Consider the following 19,094-nt stretch of genomic DNA (forward strand, 5'->3'; position numbering starts at 1 on the left):
GGGGGGGAGTGGCGGCGGCCGGGAAGGAGCGTCCGCCGGGCCGGTACCCGAGTACCTACCGAGCACCGGGCAGAGGGCGGAGGGAACTCTTCTCCCACAAAGCCCTCGCGGTTGCTCGGAATGGCGCTCGATGAGATCGCGAGCCATCACTTTTTTTGTCGATGATTACATCGACCCCATATGATGATGGGCATAGCGGCCGACATGCGCTTTGGGGCCAGGCCACTCAAATCGAACAAACTGATAAGCCCATCGTTAATCTGCCGCGAGCATCGTCAGCGCGGCAACGAGAGTGACGGGGCGGGCGCGGGCGGGCGGTGCGGGCGTACATGCTGAGCACTCGCTTGTCACGTTCGACAAACGGCCGTTGATATGCTTCAGCGGATCGGGGCGCCCCGTTGACCTAGAAGCCAGCAGGAGCGGCGGTGGCTGAGGAGGATGAGCAAGGTCCTCTTACTTCCTCCTAAGGATGTGTAGCGTGGGTGCGAAGGGCCGATATGCGAGCCGTGGGACCGCGCTACAAAGCGACGGCGCGGGGCTCGCCTCACGCGCGTCCTGTGATGCTGGTGAGTCAGGTCAGGCCCGCCGCCTGCCCCGGCTTGCCGAAAGGAAGGGTATACTCTGTCTCAAGGCGAATAATCTTTTACGGCTGTGCTGCCATCAGGTACCAGGTGTGGCCGAGATGGGCACCCCAAGCAGGTGTCAAAGCGGGAGGGGGAGGATATAGTTGCAGAAATGGTGGCAATGCAGCATCACACTTGGACTGACCGTCCGCAGAATGCCGTGACGGCGACAATGGCGCTGCGTGTTTTAAATGACCCACGCCATCGATATGGGATATGCCCGAGCCCAATAGAAGACGCGAAACCATAATTCCGACATCCCGTGACGAGTCCGCCACGTTATGTGCACGAAAGGTGTATAATAACTCCTCCCCTCCAATCCGCCAGCGGCTTGTTCCAGTCGTTCACGACTCTCGACCACGTGCAACAACTACCTCCGCAAGGCCCTCCCCCCTCCTCCCTCCTCAGCCTCTCGCCCGCACCCTCTCCCACCACCCGCTCCCTTATTGCATCTGGACCATCCCGGTCGGCCCGGCCGGGCCAGGCCTACGACACGATCGGGGCTTCCGTTTTTTACGGCCCATAAATGTCATCGTCTCGTCGATTTAATTGGCGCCTTGTTCGGCGGAAATGACACACGACGGCGTGTTGCGTGGTGCGTCGCGGGACGTGGCCCGTCCTTCACCGTCCCGTCTCGCCGCGGCCGGGGCTGCTGCTGCTCGCGCCCGCCCCGTCCGTGAGGTGTAAATCGGTGTAAGATATGTAATGAGTGCGAGGTGAAACGTGAAACAGGTGTCAGGTATGGTGTTACCCGTCTGGAGGAGGGGCGGCGGCCTGGTGAAGCTTATTTGAACGCGGCCGCTCGTCGGCTCCTTGTGCGGCACAAATACTACTTTTGCTCTTCCTTTAAGCGCCCGCTCCGCCCCCCTCTCGGATCTTTATGGGCGGGCTGTTAACTCGGATGGCGTTATCGGTGAGCTGTGTGTTTGCGCGCCGCGGCTGCACAAACGGCGGCGCGGTGCGGCGCGGAGCCGGGAGCTTCTTCACGTTATTCTGCCCGGTCGAGTGTACCGAAAATCCGAAGATCTCCTCCCCCCTCCCCCTTTCGCGTTCCCTGCTCCTCCCGACGTGACGTCGTCGTCGTTCTGTGGCGCCGGCGCCGCTCTTGCATAGAGTAGGGCGCTATCCGCGTGCAGCTCGCTCGTGAATAGCGGGCCGAGCGACCCCCAGTGGCCACGTGTCGACCCGATCCCCCCAGCGTCCTCCCCTAAGGCCTATGCACTTAACTATGAAGGTGGCCGATAAACTCCCTGGTGTACACTTGGCGTTCTGGATAGGACCGAGGGGGCAGTAACTCCGGGAATCATGTGTACACCTACCTGCGAATCATCAGGATAAAATTTAATCAAAATCAACAGAAATCGCTTAAGATAAAACTAATGGAAATCGTACAAATTAGTCGAAATAAGCGTTTTCGACCACTAGAAAACCGAAGAAATGAACATAAGTGGACGGGAATCACTGGGAATCAAGGATTTCGGGAATCATGTGTACACATCAAAAGGGAGTTATTGCCCCCCTCGGATAGGACTTTGGGCCGCGCGGGAAGGGTCCCCGAGTCCAAGTCGCCGGCGGCGGCGTGGCCTTGCCGACCATGCCGGCGGTCCCTCGGGAGGTCTCCGTGCGGGTAGGCAACCCACTCACACGCCTGCGCGGCGGTACAGTCTCACACGCCTGCGCGGCGGTACAGTGTACCCACAACTACAGGGGGTTCCCATCCCAGCAGCCCCCCGGTAAGCAAGCACCTCGTGATCCGAGTGTTTTGCCGGTGACTCTACGCGGGGGCTTAGGCCGGGACAAACATTTGCCTTCGCAGAGGCTAATAGAGGTGGGGCTGGGCTCCGCCTGAATTTCCTTAATCGGTGCCGTTTGTTGGCACTGAATGTGTAACCCGCCCTCTGGGGGGAAGCACCACGTAGGCGCGCACACAACACACGTACACCCACACGGAGACTATCTGCTCACAGCACAACGTCTACAAGCAGAGATAGGAGAGGCACCCCTTCCTCCCTCCCTTCCCGCTCCTCGACTTTCGGCTGCTTTGGCGGGCAGCAGCTGACGACCTGCGACACACACGCTGAATCGTACTGCTGGCAGCCTGGTGGTGAAGCCAAGGAAGAGATGCATTTGGTGGCAGAAATATAAATAAATATAGTGTGTTGATAAAACGGCAGCGCAGGGGGCTCCACCACTGTTGGGACGGGCGTTTGTTGTGCTCGGTGGGGTGCAGGGCCGCTAGCTCGCACCCACCGACAAGTTCATTGCGTCAGACGTGTGGACGAAGCCACGCGCGCCACGCTGCGCCAAGGTTCGGGGAGGAATTAATGCGACTCCATGCGCTCTTGGCCGCCCTGCATGGCCCTGCCCTGCGGCGTGGCGCGGCGTGGATCGGCGTGGTGCGGTGTGGATCGGCGTGGCGCGGCGTGGCGTGGTGTGGCGCGGCCGGCCCAGACAGGCCCAGGACCACCGCGGCGGGCGGCCGGTGTGCCACGCGCCCCGCCGCGCCCCGTGCCCCCCGCGAGCAACAACACACGGCCGCCGCCGTCACGAGGCGGTGCGGCGCGCACCGGGGCGCGTGCACCGCGGGCACTTTCGATGAGCTTTTTTATCTGCAGCTGCGCGACCCGTCGTGTTTCCCGTCTGCCCATTTAAGTGATTTGGTGGTCGTCCGTCGGCTATCGGTAATGGATTATTGTAATACACTACTTTGACGGAGACAAAAAGGTGACCGCATGGAACTCGACCGGGCGATAAGCGAACGCACTTACACCCGAGACGGCATCGACAACCCGTTGAGAGCGATTTCGCGAAATTATTGCATCATCCAACTGTTGGCTGCTTTATATTGGCGAATAGCGTAGATAGTTCGGTGAATAGCTATCGGTCGGCCCCGTACGGCCCGGCCCCGCCCCGCCCCGCTCCGATGCCAGTCTGACGATGATGCTCTCTTCCGCAGGCAACCTAGCTGCCCGTCGCTGGAGGACAGCCGCAGCTCCTACGAGCTCCTCCAGAGGCTCACCGAGCCCTGCCGTTATGACCGCTTCTCCAGGCCCTCACACAACGGGGATCCCCTACCAATCTACACGCGCATGTTCGTCTACTACCTGGGCTCCGTGGAGACGCATTCCCTGGTGAGCTAAACGCTTCAAGTTGTTGCTTTTCCTATCCCATTTTCAAATAATTGGAAAATCTAAACCGAGTCGCATTTTTTTGACGCAGCAATTCACTGCCCACTTGATGCTGCGCTACCGCTGGAGGGACCCCCGCCTCTCGTACTCCGCCACGGCGCCCACCATGTCCAGGGTGATTGGCGAGAAGGTGATCCGGGAGCGCATCTGGGTGCCGCACGTGTACCTCGTCAACGAGCACGACTCCAGGGTGATGGGCGCGGACAAGGAGGATGTCATCGTCACCGTCAAGCCCTCGGGAACTGTGCTCTTCTCCATCCGCATCAAGGTCACAATGATGTGCATCATGAACCTACAGAAGTTCCCCTTCGACCAGCAGACGTGTCCGATGGTGTTTGAGAGCTGTAAGTAAACAGACTGACAATGCTTTTTCTTTCTATTTTATTCGAGTAAGTTCTGGTTCTTGCGGACACTTTCGTCATTCGCAACCTTTGCTGCTGCCCAGGGATGTACAACACGACGGAGATGAAGCTGAAGTGGGAGGAGAACAACCCGGTGATTCTGGACAACAAGCTGCGCCTCACGGAGTACTGCCTGCAGTCGCACTCGCACAACGAGAGCCAGGGCAGCTACGAGTTCGCGGACATGGACATCGACGAGATGGGCATGGACAGGTTCGGCGGCAACTACTCGCGCCTGCAGGTGGACTTCCACCTGAAGCGCGAGGTGGGCCACTACATCATGGACTACTACGTGCCCTCCATCCTGCTGGTCGTCGTCTCCTGGGTGTCCTTCTGGCTGGACCCCAACGCCGTCCCCGGCCGCACCACGCTGGGTGAGCGAGAGCCTGTGTTTACCCGTGTCTGATTGATGGTCTACCTCAGGGACGCCATCGTGATCCGTGGCCAGCCTGGTCGGTAGACGTAATTGTCCTTGAACCTGGACTGACCAGCCGCGCTACCCCTTGTGCTCCGCAGGCACCAGCACCATGCTGACGTTCATCACGCTGACGCGCAACTCGGGCAGCCCCCTGCCGAAGGTGTCGTACATCAAGGCGACCGAGATTTGGTTCATGGTGTGCACCGCCTTCATCTTCGGCTCCCTCGTCGAGTTCGCCTTCGTCAACACCATTTGGCGTCGAAAGTGAGAGCCACATGCCATTTTCAGTCAACCCTCCCACCTCGCGTCTTCTCAGACTGGTTCCCCCTCTAACCCGGGTCGATCATTTTCGTAGGAACAACGTGGAGCTCAAGAAGGTCAACACGAAGCACGTGCTGAGGTCAACGCTCACGCCGACCCTGCACCGTAAGCAGACCATGATGGAGCGGTGCAGGTCCTGCCCCGACATGGTCGAGGAGGGACGCAAGCCGCAACCTGAGATCTCCATATACGTAAGTCACCCTTATAACTTTCTGCTCGTGCTTTCCTTGTCCTCGAGCACGTTTCTGACGAATCTGTTGCTATAACGCAGGGCGCCACCAACACGCTGAGCGTGGGGTCACTCGAGTCCATCCGCGACCCCTACGCGTCAACGTACACCCTGAGCTCGACGCTGGCCGCAGGCTCGACAGAGTCGACCCAGGACTGCCAGGACATCGTCATCCCCGTGCCAGGCTCAGGCGGCAGGGGTTACAAGGCGCAGAACATGGCGCAAGCGGACGGGCTGAGCTCGCCCTCACCCTCGCCCCAGGGCTTCACCACCATGACGCCGCAGCAGATCGCGCAGTGGATCGACCGGCGCAGCAGAGTCGTGTTCCCGGCCAGCTTCGTCGTCTTCAACGTCCTGTACTGGGGCTTCGTCTGGATCTAGGCCCCGGGCCGGCACCGCGCATCACCGAGCGGGGCGGGGTAGGAACAGGGAGGGGAGGGTAACTCGACTCGCCTACAGACTATGCAGAAGTAGACGTCTCGAGATGCCGACTGGACTGGCGCGGGCCGGGCGCAGAGGGACCTCCGCAGGCGTCTGCTCGACTAGACGCGTGCAGAGGTCCGTGTGCCCCGTCCGCGATCGCGTTTTCCTATGAATTGGTTCCTTGAATGCCCACTTAAATGTTCCATTGAATTTCCTACAAGTATTGTGATATGCCTTTCCTTGATGATGTATGCTAGTGGAGCGTGCTGCGTTACCGTTCGAGTGTTTGCTGCCGTTGTTGTCCGGGCACCAGGCAGGCGCGGCCTGTTATTGCCAACCGCCGCTGGTCGAGTCCTTCAGAGAGCGAGCAGCGAATGAGAGAGGAGGAGCATTTCCCTATGAGACTGAATAATCAGGCCGAATGAATATTTTTGTGATCTTTGTTATTATTTTTTTCTGTCCTCTTCAGTATTACCCCGAAAAAAACATTGTCGAGTCAGAGTCATAATGCCGATTCTGGTCTCAAATGCTAGCAAAGGTAAATGACAATCTGAATTCCTTCGATTTAGATTTATTTCAGCAGATTTGCTTTTAGTCGTCCTTCTTATTCAGAATTGCCATGTTAACAATTTTTTTTTCTCGTATTATATTATTATTGTGATTAGAGCTGCCTTCTCCTACTTTATTTAAGTTTTGTAGGATATTTATTTCTCAGTGTACAGTATTTTTGGTAAGGCTATGTAAGTTATGTTATTTTAATCAGACTATATGGTTGTATCGAAATATGATAATATACTTCATGTCAAGAAGCACAAATCTCTTTGTTATGAAATAAATAATTTAAGGATATTCGGTTTGATACCTTCCCTGTATACATCCTGTCCCATGAAAGTTTGGTGGGTAGCCGGCCTGAAGCGAGAAATAAATACATTAAATAACGAAAAAGAACAAAAAAATCGTTTATTTATAAACATGAAAGGCGAAGGCTGTGAAGAGACATTTGCGGATGAAGGATGATTAAGCATGAAGCGATGACAATGACGAGATATCACAAGGGTGCGTCCCCGACGGCGTGGTGCAGTGCGCAGAGCAGCTGATCCACCTCCTTGAAGTTGAGGCGGGCCTGCCGCAGCACCTTGCCCTCCGGTAGCTCGGGGGGCTCGCACCGCAGCAGCTCGATGACCTCCGTCAGACAGCGGCGGGACTCCTTGGGGGCAGAGAGGGCAGAGTGACAGCAGGGAGGCCGAGAAGGGCGAGTGGGGGTGGGGAGGCGGGGAGGGGACTGGGACTCACCAGCAGGCTGACGCGCAGGGCGGCGGGGTCGGGGCCCTGATCGAGGCCGCGACGCCGCGACGCCTCCACCTCCACGGCGTGCAGCTCGAACCACAGCAGCCCCCGCATGCGATGCTCGGCTGGCACCAGCTTTTCGGCTAGCTTGAGCAGCTCACGGCACAGCTGGCGCTTGTGGGCGATCTCGCCGTCAGATAGCTGTCGGAGGCCCTGCTGGGCGTCGACGCCGTCCTGGCCGTAGCGCTGCGCCAGCGCCAGGCGCACGTCCGTCAGGTAGAAGTGGTTGCGAGAGAGCAGCGGCCGGCGCACGGCGTCCTTCTCCTAGAGCACCGCGGGCGTTATTGGGAGACATTCTCTTTTTTACCCACACAACGCGTCTTCCAACGAGTAACGGACAACAACAACAGCTCACCTTGAGGTCCAGGGGGAACTCGTCCCCGCCGTAGCGCTGCAGGAACAGCCTGCAGGCCTCGGCGTCGTCCTTGTCCAGCTCGCTGAGGTCCTCGCCGACCCTTCTGAGCAGTGAGAGCACCGAGCCCTGCGGCATGCTGATGTCACACGTCGGACAGCGCCAGTACTGCTGCTCGCCCATGTCGGGGTCGCCGCCCTCCGGCGCGCCGCCCTCCACCAGGGGGTCGTCCGGCATGATGGCCCCCGGGCAGTCCGGCTGCTCGCCGTCGCCGCTGCCGACAGGGGATCGGAGAGTGAGTTCCGGCTGCAAGCGCGTGCACGAGCAGTCACCCGGGGCGGGCAAACCTAATTTCCCGCGGGGGGAAATGAAGTGTGTGCTCGGAGCTTGGCTCACCCGGGGCAGGCGATCGCGCTGAAGTAGGAGCCGAACTCGGTGGGGTCGACGCAGCGTTCGCACCGGCACCAGAAGAACTTGGTGTCGTACAGGTGCTGGCGCCGCGCGGCCGTGCCCCACATGGGGTCCGTGTAGCAGATGGTGAGCGGCTCGCCCGCCTTGACGGGCAGCGCGGTGCGCACGACCAGCTCCCCGGCCGAGGAGAAGCTCTTGGCGCAGTTGGCGCGGCACGAGTGCGCCAAGAGGGACCCCTTGTCGTACACCGCCACGTACGGCGGCTCGCTCAGCGGCACCTCGTGTCCGTTCACCTGAGGAAATGACAGGGGTCACTGATGTGGCCGGTCCGATCGGCGCTGCGCCCGTCTCCGCGCCGCTCACCTGCAGGATGCCGCAGATGTTCAGGATCTCCTCCTCGGTCAGCTTGTCGATGTCGCGCAGCTTGGGGAACACCCGGAGGATGAAGAGGGCCACGCCGAAGCGCTCCTGCTCCTGCCGGGGCGAGCCGGCGCGCTGCTCGCTGTGCGACTCCATCTCCAGCAGCCGGCGCCACTTTGCGGACGAGCTGTCCCGGAGCGCCAGGCAGCGCAGAGTGGCTATGCACTGGTAGCTGGGGTGCGGCAGCCCAAAGTTGCGGATGTTCATCTAGAGAAGCAGAAAGTAATTGGATGTACGAAAATATAGAACACAATTCCCTTGAGTATCGACAGTGAGAACGTCGCTTACCTTGTCGCCTCTCTTCTGCACCGTGAGCCTGCACTCCCCGCGGTGCTTGGGGTTGTTGGCGCACTCTGGCCCGCACATCGGCCACCCACACCTGCGGGCGAAGGAACAGAAGAAGGAGCGTTGTGGGGGGCTGAGCGCTCGGTCGGTGGTGGGGTCGCGGGGTCCCGCATCGTCACCTTACCTCTCGCACTCCTTGGCGGAGGCCTCGAACAGCGGCTTGTAGCAGGTGAGGCACACCGGCTGCGTGCTGGGGGGCGGCGCCTCGATGAGCGGCGCCTCCCGCAGCACCACCTCCCCGACGGCCAGGTTGCGCGCGGCCGCCAGGTAGCGGCCCAGCTGCGCCGAGCTGGCCTCCTGCAAACCACAGTGAGTTTAACGGCGCGGTCCTGAGGACTGCCAGGTGGCTGATCCCCAACCCGTTCACATTTGTAGGACGCGCAGACTGTACCGCGGGGTCTCGTGCGGCCAGATTTTATCTTTAGTTTCTGGACGTCGTTCCTTAATGGAACATCCAGAAAGTGCGTCCGTCATCCGCCGCTACGAATCTGACAAGTTTAGCCTTTCGCAGAGCTCTCATAGCGCCTGGTAGGTAGGCAACATATGGCATGCAGTGTAGGCGTGTACTGCGGGGTGGCCTACCCCGAGTCTCGCAGGCGCCTTGCTCCCGTAATTTACCGAATGAAGCTCATGGGCGTACTTCTTGGACGTTTCATTTTTTCTTACGGCCCAGGCTTCTATCAAATGGGTAAACCGCCGGCACGAGCGTGTGCGGTAGTCCAACTTGCGTGTGAACGGTACTGAAGTGGGTGCGGACGTGGGGCGAATCAGCCACCTCGCATAGGGCGGGCGGAGAGGCCTCGTTACCTTGACCGGCGAGCAGCCCGGCTTGTGCTGCTTCCAGTGCAGCTTCTGGTGGTCCTTGCCGCAGTAGTAGGCGGCGCCGCAGCCCGCGCACCGCTGTCCTGCAGGCCGGCCGCACACCATGCAGGCCGGCATCGGTGACGCCTGAAAAAACTCACGAAAAGTACTTTTAAAATAGTGGACAAATACTTGACTGGGTTTAACAGCCAGGCGTGAGCGGAGCGGATGGCTGAAATTCAACACGCCGGGGACGTATCAGCAAATTCTTAATTGAGGTCCTCGTTTAGCTGATTTCCGAGAAGTCGACACGGGCGGACAAGAAGTCGGGTAAACAGGCATGACGTCGCTGACATGGCAGCCGCCCGCCAATCGCGGTCGCGGAGGGCCGTCGTGACGTTATGGATGCAGTCATTGATCGCGCGGACGCTCCTCGAGTGCGAGATAGTAAGGCCCAGTGCCGGCGCCGGCCACTCCAAACCCACTTGTGGCTTGCGTGAAATTGGGTATTCCGCCGAATCATGAGAACGGAAGCACGTACGAGGGTTAAGAGGTTTGCGAATGGTATCCAAAAAACGTCAAGCTATCGCTTGAAAGACACCATCGCGTTTCCATTCCGTATTTTTACCCTTTCAAAAATACCGGAGAGACCATAAAAAAAATAAAAATAAAAATGATCGGCCTGGTCTTCCAACAAACCTAAAATGCAACCACAAAGACACCCTGACAATTTTGGACATCTAGCTCAGCTCGTTCTCGGGGGACGGTCATATGCACTAGACTGGCACTTAAAAATCACTTTTTAGATATTTAAAGGTCTTAGGGTCAGACTTTGTTTCTTTCGATGAAAAAAAAAATCTATTTTTTTCGGAGACCGATCGGACACGTTTTAGTGCTGCCGCAACGGCCCTGAAGTTGATTTATTTTAAATAACGACACAAAGTCACATAAACGTTAATAACTACCCTCCCCGATGTCCGATCGACGTCTGATTTTGACCAAAAGTAAGGTCTAATATAGGGCAACTCTCGTGCAAAGCCACCCCGCTGTAGCTCAAATACTTTCAGAGTTATGGCCGTTGAAAGATTTTGGTCATTTTTAGTACCTTTGGGGAAATGACCAAATTTCACTAAAAATGACTTTGACCGTTGTCTTTTGCTCTTAAAAATCAGCCACTGGTTCCCTACGGGTAAATTTGTGTTCTGAATCCGAATCCGTCGAGAGATTTGACGGATTACATCGTCTTTACTGGCATTGAAAACTTTCATTTTATTAGGGGCTTATGGAGGACTGTTTTTCCAGAATGGCAAGAAGACGATGTAATCCGTCAAATCTCTCGACGGATTCTGATTCAGAACACAAATTTACCTGTAGGGAACCAGTGGCTGATTTTTAAGAGCAAAATACAACGGTCAAAGTCATTTTTAGTGAAATTTGGTCATTTCCCCAAAGGTACTAAAAATGACCAAAATCTTTCAACGGCCATAACTCTGAAAGTATTTGAGCTACAGCGGGGTGGCTTTGCACGAGAGTTGCCCTATATTAGACCTTACTTTTGGTCAAAATCAGACGTCAATCGGACATCGGGGAGGGTAGTTATTAACGTTTATGTGACTTAGTGTAGTTATTTACAATAAATCAACTTCAGGGCCGTTGCGGCAGCACTAAAACGTGTCCGATCGGTCTCCGAAAAAAATAGAATTTTTTTTTTCATCGAAAGAAACAAAGTCTGACCCTAAGACCTTTAAATATCTAAAAAGTGATTTTTAAGTGCCAGTCTAATATGCACGGACGCGGACACCAAAGCTGTTGCATACTCCCGCTGATAGATCACTTTTCAAAGCACAAGAGCGGGCTAAACACACGAAGTAAACTGATTGCTTTTATGCAAAGGGTGTGTTTTTTCATTCCCCAGGTCGTCGTTTCCAATTTTGCCTTCGTCGCAGCTCAGAAGTATTCCGTAATAATTTGCGGCGGGATGAGGTCCTCGACCGGACGGCCCACCCCCGCGCCCGGCGGCGGCCCTCCTCCCCCCTCGTTACCGCTGAATTACGCGGATCATAAAGTTTGGCCGCTCAGCTCGCCGGCGGTCGGGCCGGGCCAGCCGCCGGGCCTCACATGCACATACATCAACACATATTGACTCACCTGTGCCGGCTGCGCGGGCTGCTGCTGCTGCTGCTGCTTCTGCTGCTTGCTCGCCATGGCTCTCGGCCCGGCTTCAAGCCCGCAGTTGCGCGCTCCTCGCCTCGCTCCTCTTCCGCACGCACGCGACCGCACGCCTCACGCCGGCTCGTCGAAAGTCGAAAGGTAGTGCGGCCGCGCGCGTGCCTCGTGTGCCGGGCAGGCCGGGCCGGGGGCAGAACCCCTCCACCCCCCCCTTCCCCCTCCCCCTCCCCCAACTTCCCTCGCTCGCGCGGGCTAAACTTAGTAAAGGGGAGGTGGGCATCGCGTCAGCAGCATCAGTGGCGGCGGCGTCTCCTCGCCCCGCGCCCGCGTCGCCCAGCCCGGCGCGTGTCTGCCGGTGGTGTATTGTCTCGTGCTGCACCTTCCTCCTCCTGCTCTACCCGGCGGGACAAGCCTCCTTCGTCGTGTTAATTTTAGCGAGTGCGTCGTCTGAATAAGAAGAATGGAACGACAATATCGGGCGGCGAATTTATTGGGTGCGGAGTGGAGGTTCGGCCGGGTGATCTTCCCGGGGGTATACTCTTCCGGTCCAGGGGGTCAAACCTGACTGAGTTGTTTGTCTTTTATTCGCAGTCCTCCTCCTCACCATCTATTCCCTCATTTATTTCCTTATGGAACGTCTCCAGAAACTGTTTGAGTTGAAAAAAAAACAAACAAAGACTGTTCATCCCTCTTATCCCTCAAACTATACTTTCAAATGCATTATACACAATTTAATTAAAGTAATTATTTATTTTTATAATATATGTACTTCATTTATACATAGCATTTCATGAACTAATGAGAACAATGTCAGATCATCAGTACTCATCTATGACACCGTTACCAGATTTATTCTGCACATGACTTAATCTGAAATTTTGATCCGGGTCTTTAAACGTTGATACCAATTTAAAATGATCAGTAAATCCAAAATGATTAAACAAAAAGTTGGGTAGTTACAAAGTACGTTTTTGATATATAAATATGATAATAAAACTAATCATAAATTATTTATAAATGGTATTGCAGCTTAAAAAAATAGAAAACAATCAGTTTTAAACTTGTAACAAGGTTCGTAACAATTATTGTAGTAAAACAGGACAACAACAACTTTGAAAATAAACAACTTCCTTATCACAGAAAAATGTAGACTGGATCTTGTTGCAATGAATTTCTTCAGTTAGGCAATTGTTTTGTTCTGAATATCAAGATATGATGATAAACTTCCCTATTATTATCTCTTCTCAGGAAAATTAAGTCGGATTAAATTTACATACACATATTGCACATATAATACTGTAACAGTACCGTATACATACACCTTCATACTTAGACTTTTTATCGAACCTCTTCGCTCGGTAGAGGATGAAGGGCTCACCTAGGTTCTCCCCTAGAAGCAGGTACAACAGAACTTTCCATACATTATTATTCCGTTTTCAGAAGAAATCCATAGGCTAGGCACACGTAAATTTTCCTATGAACCTCCCGATAGCCTTCCTGCCTGCACCGAGGCGTGCTCGAAGAAAAGTCTAAGCGTGATACGACGGAGGACCAGAGTGGACAAACTAATAAGGCACAGATCAGCGCGTCGCGAGGCGAGGCGAGTGGGGTTGGGGCGGGAGAGAGGGGGGAGGGTTGCACGCCTCAGAATTTGAGCATGTGCAGGTTGGGGTGCCAGGGGGCCTTGCGGAATGGCGAGGATGCGCTAGTATAGGCCGGCCCCTCCGGTCCCTGCCCCGGGGAGGGGGGGAGCAGGAGGTGGCGGTGGTGGTGGGGCTGGGGGTGTTTGTTTCGACGGCTTCGGCTGCTGCGACGCAATCTGCTCCACCACCAGCGGCCGAACAGAGGCTGGGGGAAGCACCCGCGGCGTGACGCGCGCGGGCGGCGGTGGAGGCGGCGGCGGTGGTGGTGGTGGCGGCGGCGGCTGCGGCGGGGGTTGTTCTGTTGGCGGCGGCTGCCGCTCCTGATGTCGCTCCCGCTGCCACTCCTGCCGCTCCTGCTGTCGCTCCCGCTGCCACTCCCGTCTCCGCTCGGGCTGCGGCTCCGGCTCCGGTTCGGACGTGGACGAGGAGTCGGTACGAATCGGAGGGCGCGGCGCCTGCGCCGATACGCGCTGCGAGACCCTGGCGTTGAGGCGGACCAGCCAGGACGGCACCTCGCCGCCAAGGCCGACCGCAGCAGGCCCGGGGGACGGCGTGGACGGGGCAGAGTGGCGTCGGCGGCGTCGCTGTCGATGCGCTTGGCGCGGGGGCCGCCACTCGGGCCGGGGGCGGCGGTCGATGTCGGGCGGACTCGGTTTCCCCACGGCCACCACCGTCAGTTTCCCGGGTCGAGCAGGTCCTGCAGGCGCGGTGGCGCCTGGTAGCAGCGGCGCCACACGTCCAGCAGCAGCACGCACGAGTGGAAGCGGTAGAACACGAGCAGGGGCAGCCCCACGCGCGACACCACCCCCCAGGCCAGCACGCCGTAGAAGCGCAGTTGCAGCTCTTGGCTCAGCCAGCTCTGCGTGACGAACGTGTCGTAGGCCCAGAGCACGGCGTTGGTGCAGAGCAGGAAGGTGACGACCTGGCGCGCCGGCCGGGACTCGGCCTGGTGCCTCGTGATGGACGTCCTCCGCAGCGCCTCGGCCAGCATGGTGCTCTGCATGGAGGCCTGCACCATCTGCAGCGCGCTCACCGCCAGAAGCATGGCGTGCCGCCGCTGGTCCGGCGTCATCGGCGGCCACAGCGTCAGGACGCCGTCGTCGTCCGGCGGCGCTGCAACGCTGGCGCCATCCTGCGGGCAGAGACATACGGGGTCAGTGGGCAGTGAGCGAGAGAGGCGTCAAGTGCCCAGTCCTAGGTGTGGTGCTCACCGGGAAGGCCGTCGCGGGCTTGAGGATGTCCGGGACGAGCCCCACGCCAGCCGCGCCCACCACGATGCCGAAGACGGTGTACAACTGCACGCCCGCCACGGTCGCGGAGGACAACAGGCGATCCAGGGCGGACGGTTCTCTGCCCGAGTGCGACAGCTTGCGCACCTGCACCAGCCCGATGGCCGTCATGAGGATGCTCAGCGTCAACACCTGCGTTGCACGTTTGAAGAATCGCCCAGTCAAATACAGAGCTAACAACCAAAGGCAACTTCTGTAAGGAAGGACATCCATGGGAAAATAATTACTGTGGCTAGTGCTCCGGTGGTAAGCCAGAACACAGTTTCGGCGGGAAAGTCCGTATCCTCCTTGACGACAAGGAAGATGATTATGACGACGATGCCCGCTACGAGGCAAAGGAGGCCGAGGAACAGCCCCTTGGAGGCGCCCGCGCAGTCCAGGGCGGCGGCGTGCATGGCGCCGCGCACCCCGCAGGCCTTGCCGCCGAGGACGCCGCCAGATGAGCCCTTGCGGTGCTTGACGGCGGGCAGGCGGTCGCGCCCCACCTGTTGCCCCATGACGAACGTGACGGCGGCGGCGATCAGGCTGAACTGGATGATGAACGGGTACAGGAAGGGCATGGACGACGTCCACAGCTGCCCCAGCGAGTTGGTGTTGAGGCACTGGTGCAGCGACACCACCTGCGAGATGTGGCTGTCCGACACGGGCTGGTAGTGCGACCGGAATGTGCCGTTGCCTTCAGAGGGAAATAAATAAATAAGTACACTTAAATAAATAAGTTCGTCCGTAAGCCTCTCTGTAAGACACAAAGCAAAGCAGCTGGTATCAGCGATCGCCGATGGAACGCCTGTGGTTTCCAGGATAGGCAGACCCGCCGAGCACGAGTGTTGTGCGGGGTGGCCTATCCCCACAGGCTGACTCCCTCCCAGATGACTCAGACCAGAGCTGAGCCGCATGAGAGTGCGCCCCCATCGCCGGCACGGTAGGCCGCCCATTCGACTCACCGAGGCCCAGGTCGCGGCGCGAGCGCGGCGCCGTGAGGGCCTGCGCCGCCTGCGCCATGGTGTCCGTGACGGAGCGCGGGAAGCCGCGGAGCTGCAGCGGCGTGGGCACGTGGTCGGCGCGGCCGTCGTACGAGTACGAGTAGCCGTCGCTCTGCGCCAGGTACACGAAGTACGTCCACTCGTTGCCGGACTCCCACACCACCAGGCGGATCCACAGCGCCAGGTTGGTGGCCGCCAAGTGCATGAAGCCGAAGCGCGCCGCCAGCCCGAACCGCTCGACCAGCACCTGGAAGACAAAGGGAGTGGTCAGGCCGGGCTGCAAACGGTCATGAGAGGGGAGGGGAGACGAAACGAGCCGGGGCGTACCTGCGAGTTGACGAACAGGAAGTGCATCTGCAAGAAGGTGAATAGGCCGTGGAGAACGGGATGCACGAAGACGACGTCGTTGAGGCAGGAGCCCTCCATCATGGAATGCATAGCCATCTCTAGGCCGTTAAACACGAGGGTGCCCAAGCCGAATGCTGTCAGGCATAAAGTGAAATATGATTGTGCTGAAATACGAGGAGCCCCTTCGTTATGTTGCTATGAGCACAGTTTTAAAAGACACACAAAAAAAAGTTTGTTTCTATTTTTCAAATTAATAACCAGGAGGATGAGAAATGTCCGGCCTGCACTAATAGAGTCGCCAAGAACCGGTTGTCCGGGCTGTAAACCAGAGGATTAAATTATAATTCGGGATAAGAGTATACGTGGAAGCAACGGCTTTGAATGGAGTGTGAGTTATAACGCGCGGTGCTATCCGCGATCTCTCTGAGCCGCCACTAACGATCTTTCAAAATAATAAGTAGCTGTCCAAAGTTGGGCTGAAAGCGCCCGTGTCGGACGAATATGAATATGAATCGCCGGACGCGAAGCACGCCACAGACACACACGTACCTAGGGCGCCCACCCGGAGGTAGAAGCTCGTCCCGGACGTCTTGTCCCTGGAGATGTGGGCGCGCTTGAGGGAGCCGAAGCGCGACATGGCGTGGCCGCACTCGGGGTCCAGGGCGGACGGGCGGCGCGGGTCGCCGTGGTGCAGGGAGGCGCACGAGTCCATCAGCACCCAGATGTAGATGCAGATGATGACCGCGATGCTCCCCACGTACAGGTACATTAGGAATACTCCCTGCGGGGCGAGACGTAAACGAGCGGTTGTCAGGAGGCACTGTGCGCGTATCCTGTGTGGTGTGGGGGACATGAACTTACCTGCAGGCTCAGCAGCCTCACGGGGTTGTCCATAACCTCCGTGAGGCAGAAGGCCAGCATGAACACGATGACGAGCTTGCCATAGAGAGAGCTCAGCGTCACCCACAGGTGACAGCTGCAACAGAGAAGCGAAGTCAGTGCAAGGTTCACCCCCAGGTTAAGGCACGAGAGCTCTCTTTTAACACTCACAACGGCTCCGTGTGCTCCAGCATGTCGGCTGACACATTGGCGCGCCCGCCGGACAGCAGGTTGAGGAAGGTGCGGCCCCCGCGCAGGCGTCCGCAGCGGCCGCCGTGCACGCCGCCCTTGTCCTGGAGCCCGCCCAGGCCGCCGAGGCCGCCCAGCGCCCCGAGCCCGCCCAGGCCCCCGAGCCCCGTGGGGGACTCCGCAGCGGACGAGCCGGCCCCGTTCAGGCTGTCGCGCTCGTGGTGCTCATTGTACACTGCAACAAATCACGACAGACACATTAAAGTCAGTGACCCACATTTTTGTCAACCAGGGAAGAGAGTTCATTGAAAAGGAAACAGCCCGCCCAGAGAGCGATGGGGCGCGACGACGGCAGTGAAATGACATAACAATGCAACAGCTTGGCGAGTGCCACCACCACCCTCCCCGCGCCCGCCGCCGCGCGCCGGGCTGGGCGGGAACGCGTGAAGGAGCATTACGCTTACATTTTCCGCATTGCGGCGGATCGTCTGCTGCGGGCATCATTATTTGAAGAGGGGAACTTTCTCACTGCCGCGCGCGCTTCTGTCTAGACAGACGGACGGACAGATAGACCACTCGGCGCTGCGTTCGGCCGGCGCCTGCCAGTCTGTGTTCGATTAACACTTACTTCCGCCATTTTTTTTTCCGTGGGGTTTGTTGATCATTTCATTTTAAATTCACGTAAAAAAAATTGTGGTAGCTGTGCTGTTTTAACCCATCCCAACCCCACCCCCCTCAAAATCTCAAACAGAAAAAATAGGAGCATGTACTATGATGTGACTTCGCAAGCCACTTCGGTTTTATTTTTTGGGAATCCATTCACTTGCCTGAATTCAGTACAGTATAACCAAAATCAAGTACGTGGTCTATAGGGCACCCTCGACAGCACCCTGTATATTTTCTGCACGACGAAGCAACAAGCAACGGCGTCACCCGCCCCGCCCGTGTCGATAACGTACAAATGACGCAGCATCTGCTTCTGGTTGGCACTCATTGCCACTTCCTGATCTGACTGCCTCGGGCGGGGCGGAGAGGGGCCCCCTGGGTGCGGAAGCGCTCCCGTGCGTGGCGCACGCCGGCGCCTCTGCGCCCCGCCCCCGCGCGGAGGAGCACGCCGAGGTGCTCGCCGCCCGCCCCGGCGAGTGCTCCGCTGACGGTGACGGGGCGTGACGCCCGCGCTGACGCGCTCCTTTGTTGCCGGCAGTCCACACCACAAAGTACGGGAAGGTGCTTAACTCCGTGGTCCACGACATCCTCTGGTCTAGCGGGGGCGGGCTGGGCGCTCACCATGCGTGACGCCCCCCCCCCCCCCCCGCTCTCTTCCCCCAAGTCCATCGGTGGTCCTGGGCACAATCTGTAGAGACACCCTGCTCCGCGAAGCAAGAGGAGACGACGCTCAGTCAATGACGCCGGGTATAATAAACCGCATCAGAAAGAAAGAAGAAGAAGACTAGAAAAGGAAACGGAATAGTCAGAAATGGAGATCACTGGCGACCTGCTATAAGAGGCGCCGGAAGGCGAAGAGCGAGGAGGTGGAGCGGGGTTGTCCCCCGGAGCATCCGGAGCGACCTCACGCGGCCCGGCCGGCAGCAGCCGACTACGGCTCTGCATTTTTAAGGCCTTTTAAGGGCGCCGGCACGCCGGACGCGTCGAGAGAAACTGCCTCCGGATTAAGCCAGTTCGCCTGATTCGTCTCCGCGGGTCGCCGGGGCAGGGAAACCCCCCGCCGTCGACCGTGGCGGCGAGTCGCCGGCGTCGCCGTAAATTGATACGTCGTTAGCGCGCCGCGGCGAAATATCTCTCTTTCTTGTGCGAGGACGGTGCGCTCTAATGAGGAAAGGGGATCGGTTAAGTCATCTTGCGCGGTCAAGGTCGTTAGCGCGAGAGAGTCAAGTAGTATTTTAACGAGTGATTCTTTGTCTGATCAAATCAAGATTTCAGATTTGGTCAGCAAATTCGGTTGTTCTATGTTACTTACTAAAAAGATATTTTAAAATAAAACATTGCACATTACCTTCTTGCAAAAATTAAAGAATGTACAGGGTCCTTAGAGGAAGCTGTAAAGCAAGCTTAGTGACCAACGGAACCATCACATTGTTCTAGCAAGGCCACGGTATTGAACAAAATATTAGTAGGATCTTTAGTTAAAGGCTAGGGGGGATCAGAATATTTTTCTGTAGATGGTTATGGTTAAGAGTCATATTTTGATTCTCTTTTGAATGGTGTGGTCAGATTTTAATGTTTTAACTTACTGAAAACATTACCCGAGTTTCACTCTTACTCCAATTAACACGTTGAGTTCCAGGGGGGGGGGG

General features: G+C 57.4%; 3 protein-coding genes across 7 annotated transcripts in view; 1 reads left to right on the forward strand and 2 right to left on the reverse strand.

Moving 5' to 3' along the window:
- The window catches only part of LOC113203753 (pH-sensitive chloride channel 2), an 11,602-nt gene extending 5,150 nt beyond the window's left edge, over positions 1 to 6,452 (forward strand). For both annotated transcript variants that reach the window (XM_026418596.2, XM_052272042.1), the window contains exons 2-7: positions 3,580 to 3,754; positions 3,843 to 4,155; positions 4,257 to 4,586; positions 4,729 to 4,894; positions 4,986 to 5,142; positions 5,223 to 6,452. In XM_026418596.2, coding sequence (XP_026274381.1) covers positions 3,580 to 3,754; positions 3,843 to 4,155; positions 4,257 to 4,586; positions 4,729 to 4,894; positions 4,986 to 5,142; positions 5,223 to 5,561 — 1,480 coding nt within the window. In that variant the 3' untranslated portion in view covers positions 5,562 to 6,452. The remainder of the gene's footprint in view (positions 1 to 3,579; positions 3,755 to 3,842; positions 4,156 to 4,256; positions 4,587 to 4,728; positions 4,895 to 4,985; positions 5,143 to 5,222) is intronic.
- Positions 6,453 to 6,538: 86 nt separating this feature from the next.
- On the reverse strand, positions 6,539 to 11,616 carry LOC127750407 (SET domain-containing protein SmydA-8-like). Its single transcript, XM_052272041.1, has 9 exons — positions 11,428 to 11,616; positions 9,286 to 9,426; positions 8,603 to 8,775; positions 8,422 to 8,512; positions 8,077 to 8,340; positions 7,699 to 8,006; positions 7,306 to 7,576; positions 6,897 to 7,214; positions 6,539 to 6,810 (listed from the first exon to the last, which is right to left on the reverse strand). Exons 1-9 carry the CDS (start codon positions 11,482 to 11,484, stop codon positions 6,652 to 6,654), a joined length of 1,782 nt encoding a protein of 593 aa, XP_052128001.1. The 5' UTR covers positions 11,485 to 11,616; the 3' UTR covers positions 6,539 to 6,651.
- Positions 11,617 to 13,621: 2,005 nt separating this feature from the next.
- Positions 13,622 to 19,094, reverse strand: part of LOC113203771 (proton channel OtopLc-like) — a 39,451-nt gene continuing 33,978 nt past the window's right edge. For all 4 annotated transcript variants that reach the window (XM_052272043.1, XM_026418622.2, XM_052272044.1 and 1 more), the window contains 8 exons: positions 16,762 to 17,014; positions 16,573 to 16,687; positions 16,261 to 16,492; positions 15,691 to 15,845; positions 15,325 to 15,610; positions 14,608 to 15,056; positions 14,303 to 14,512; positions 13,622 to 14,223 (listed from right to left, as the gene is read on the reverse strand). In XM_052272043.1, the coding sequence (XP_052128003.1) occupies positions 13,765 to 14,223; positions 14,303 to 14,512; positions 14,608 to 15,056; positions 15,325 to 15,610; positions 15,691 to 15,845; positions 16,261 to 16,492; positions 16,573 to 16,687; positions 16,762 to 17,014 (2,159 nt within the window). In that variant the 3' untranslated portion in view covers positions 13,622 to 13,764. The remainder of the gene's footprint in view (positions 14,224 to 14,302; positions 14,513 to 14,607; positions 15,057 to 15,324; positions 15,611 to 15,690; positions 15,846 to 16,260; positions 16,493 to 16,572; positions 16,688 to 16,761; positions 17,015 to 19,094) is intronic.

Source organism: Frankliniella occidentalis, unplaced genomic scaffold (assembly GCF_000697945.3).
Source record: "Frankliniella occidentalis isolate FOCC.00 unplaced genomic scaffold, Focc_3.1 Scaffold184, whole genome shotgun sequence".
Taxonomy (NCBI): Eukaryota; Metazoa; Arthropoda; class Insecta; order Thysanoptera; family Thripidae; genus Frankliniella; species Frankliniella occidentalis.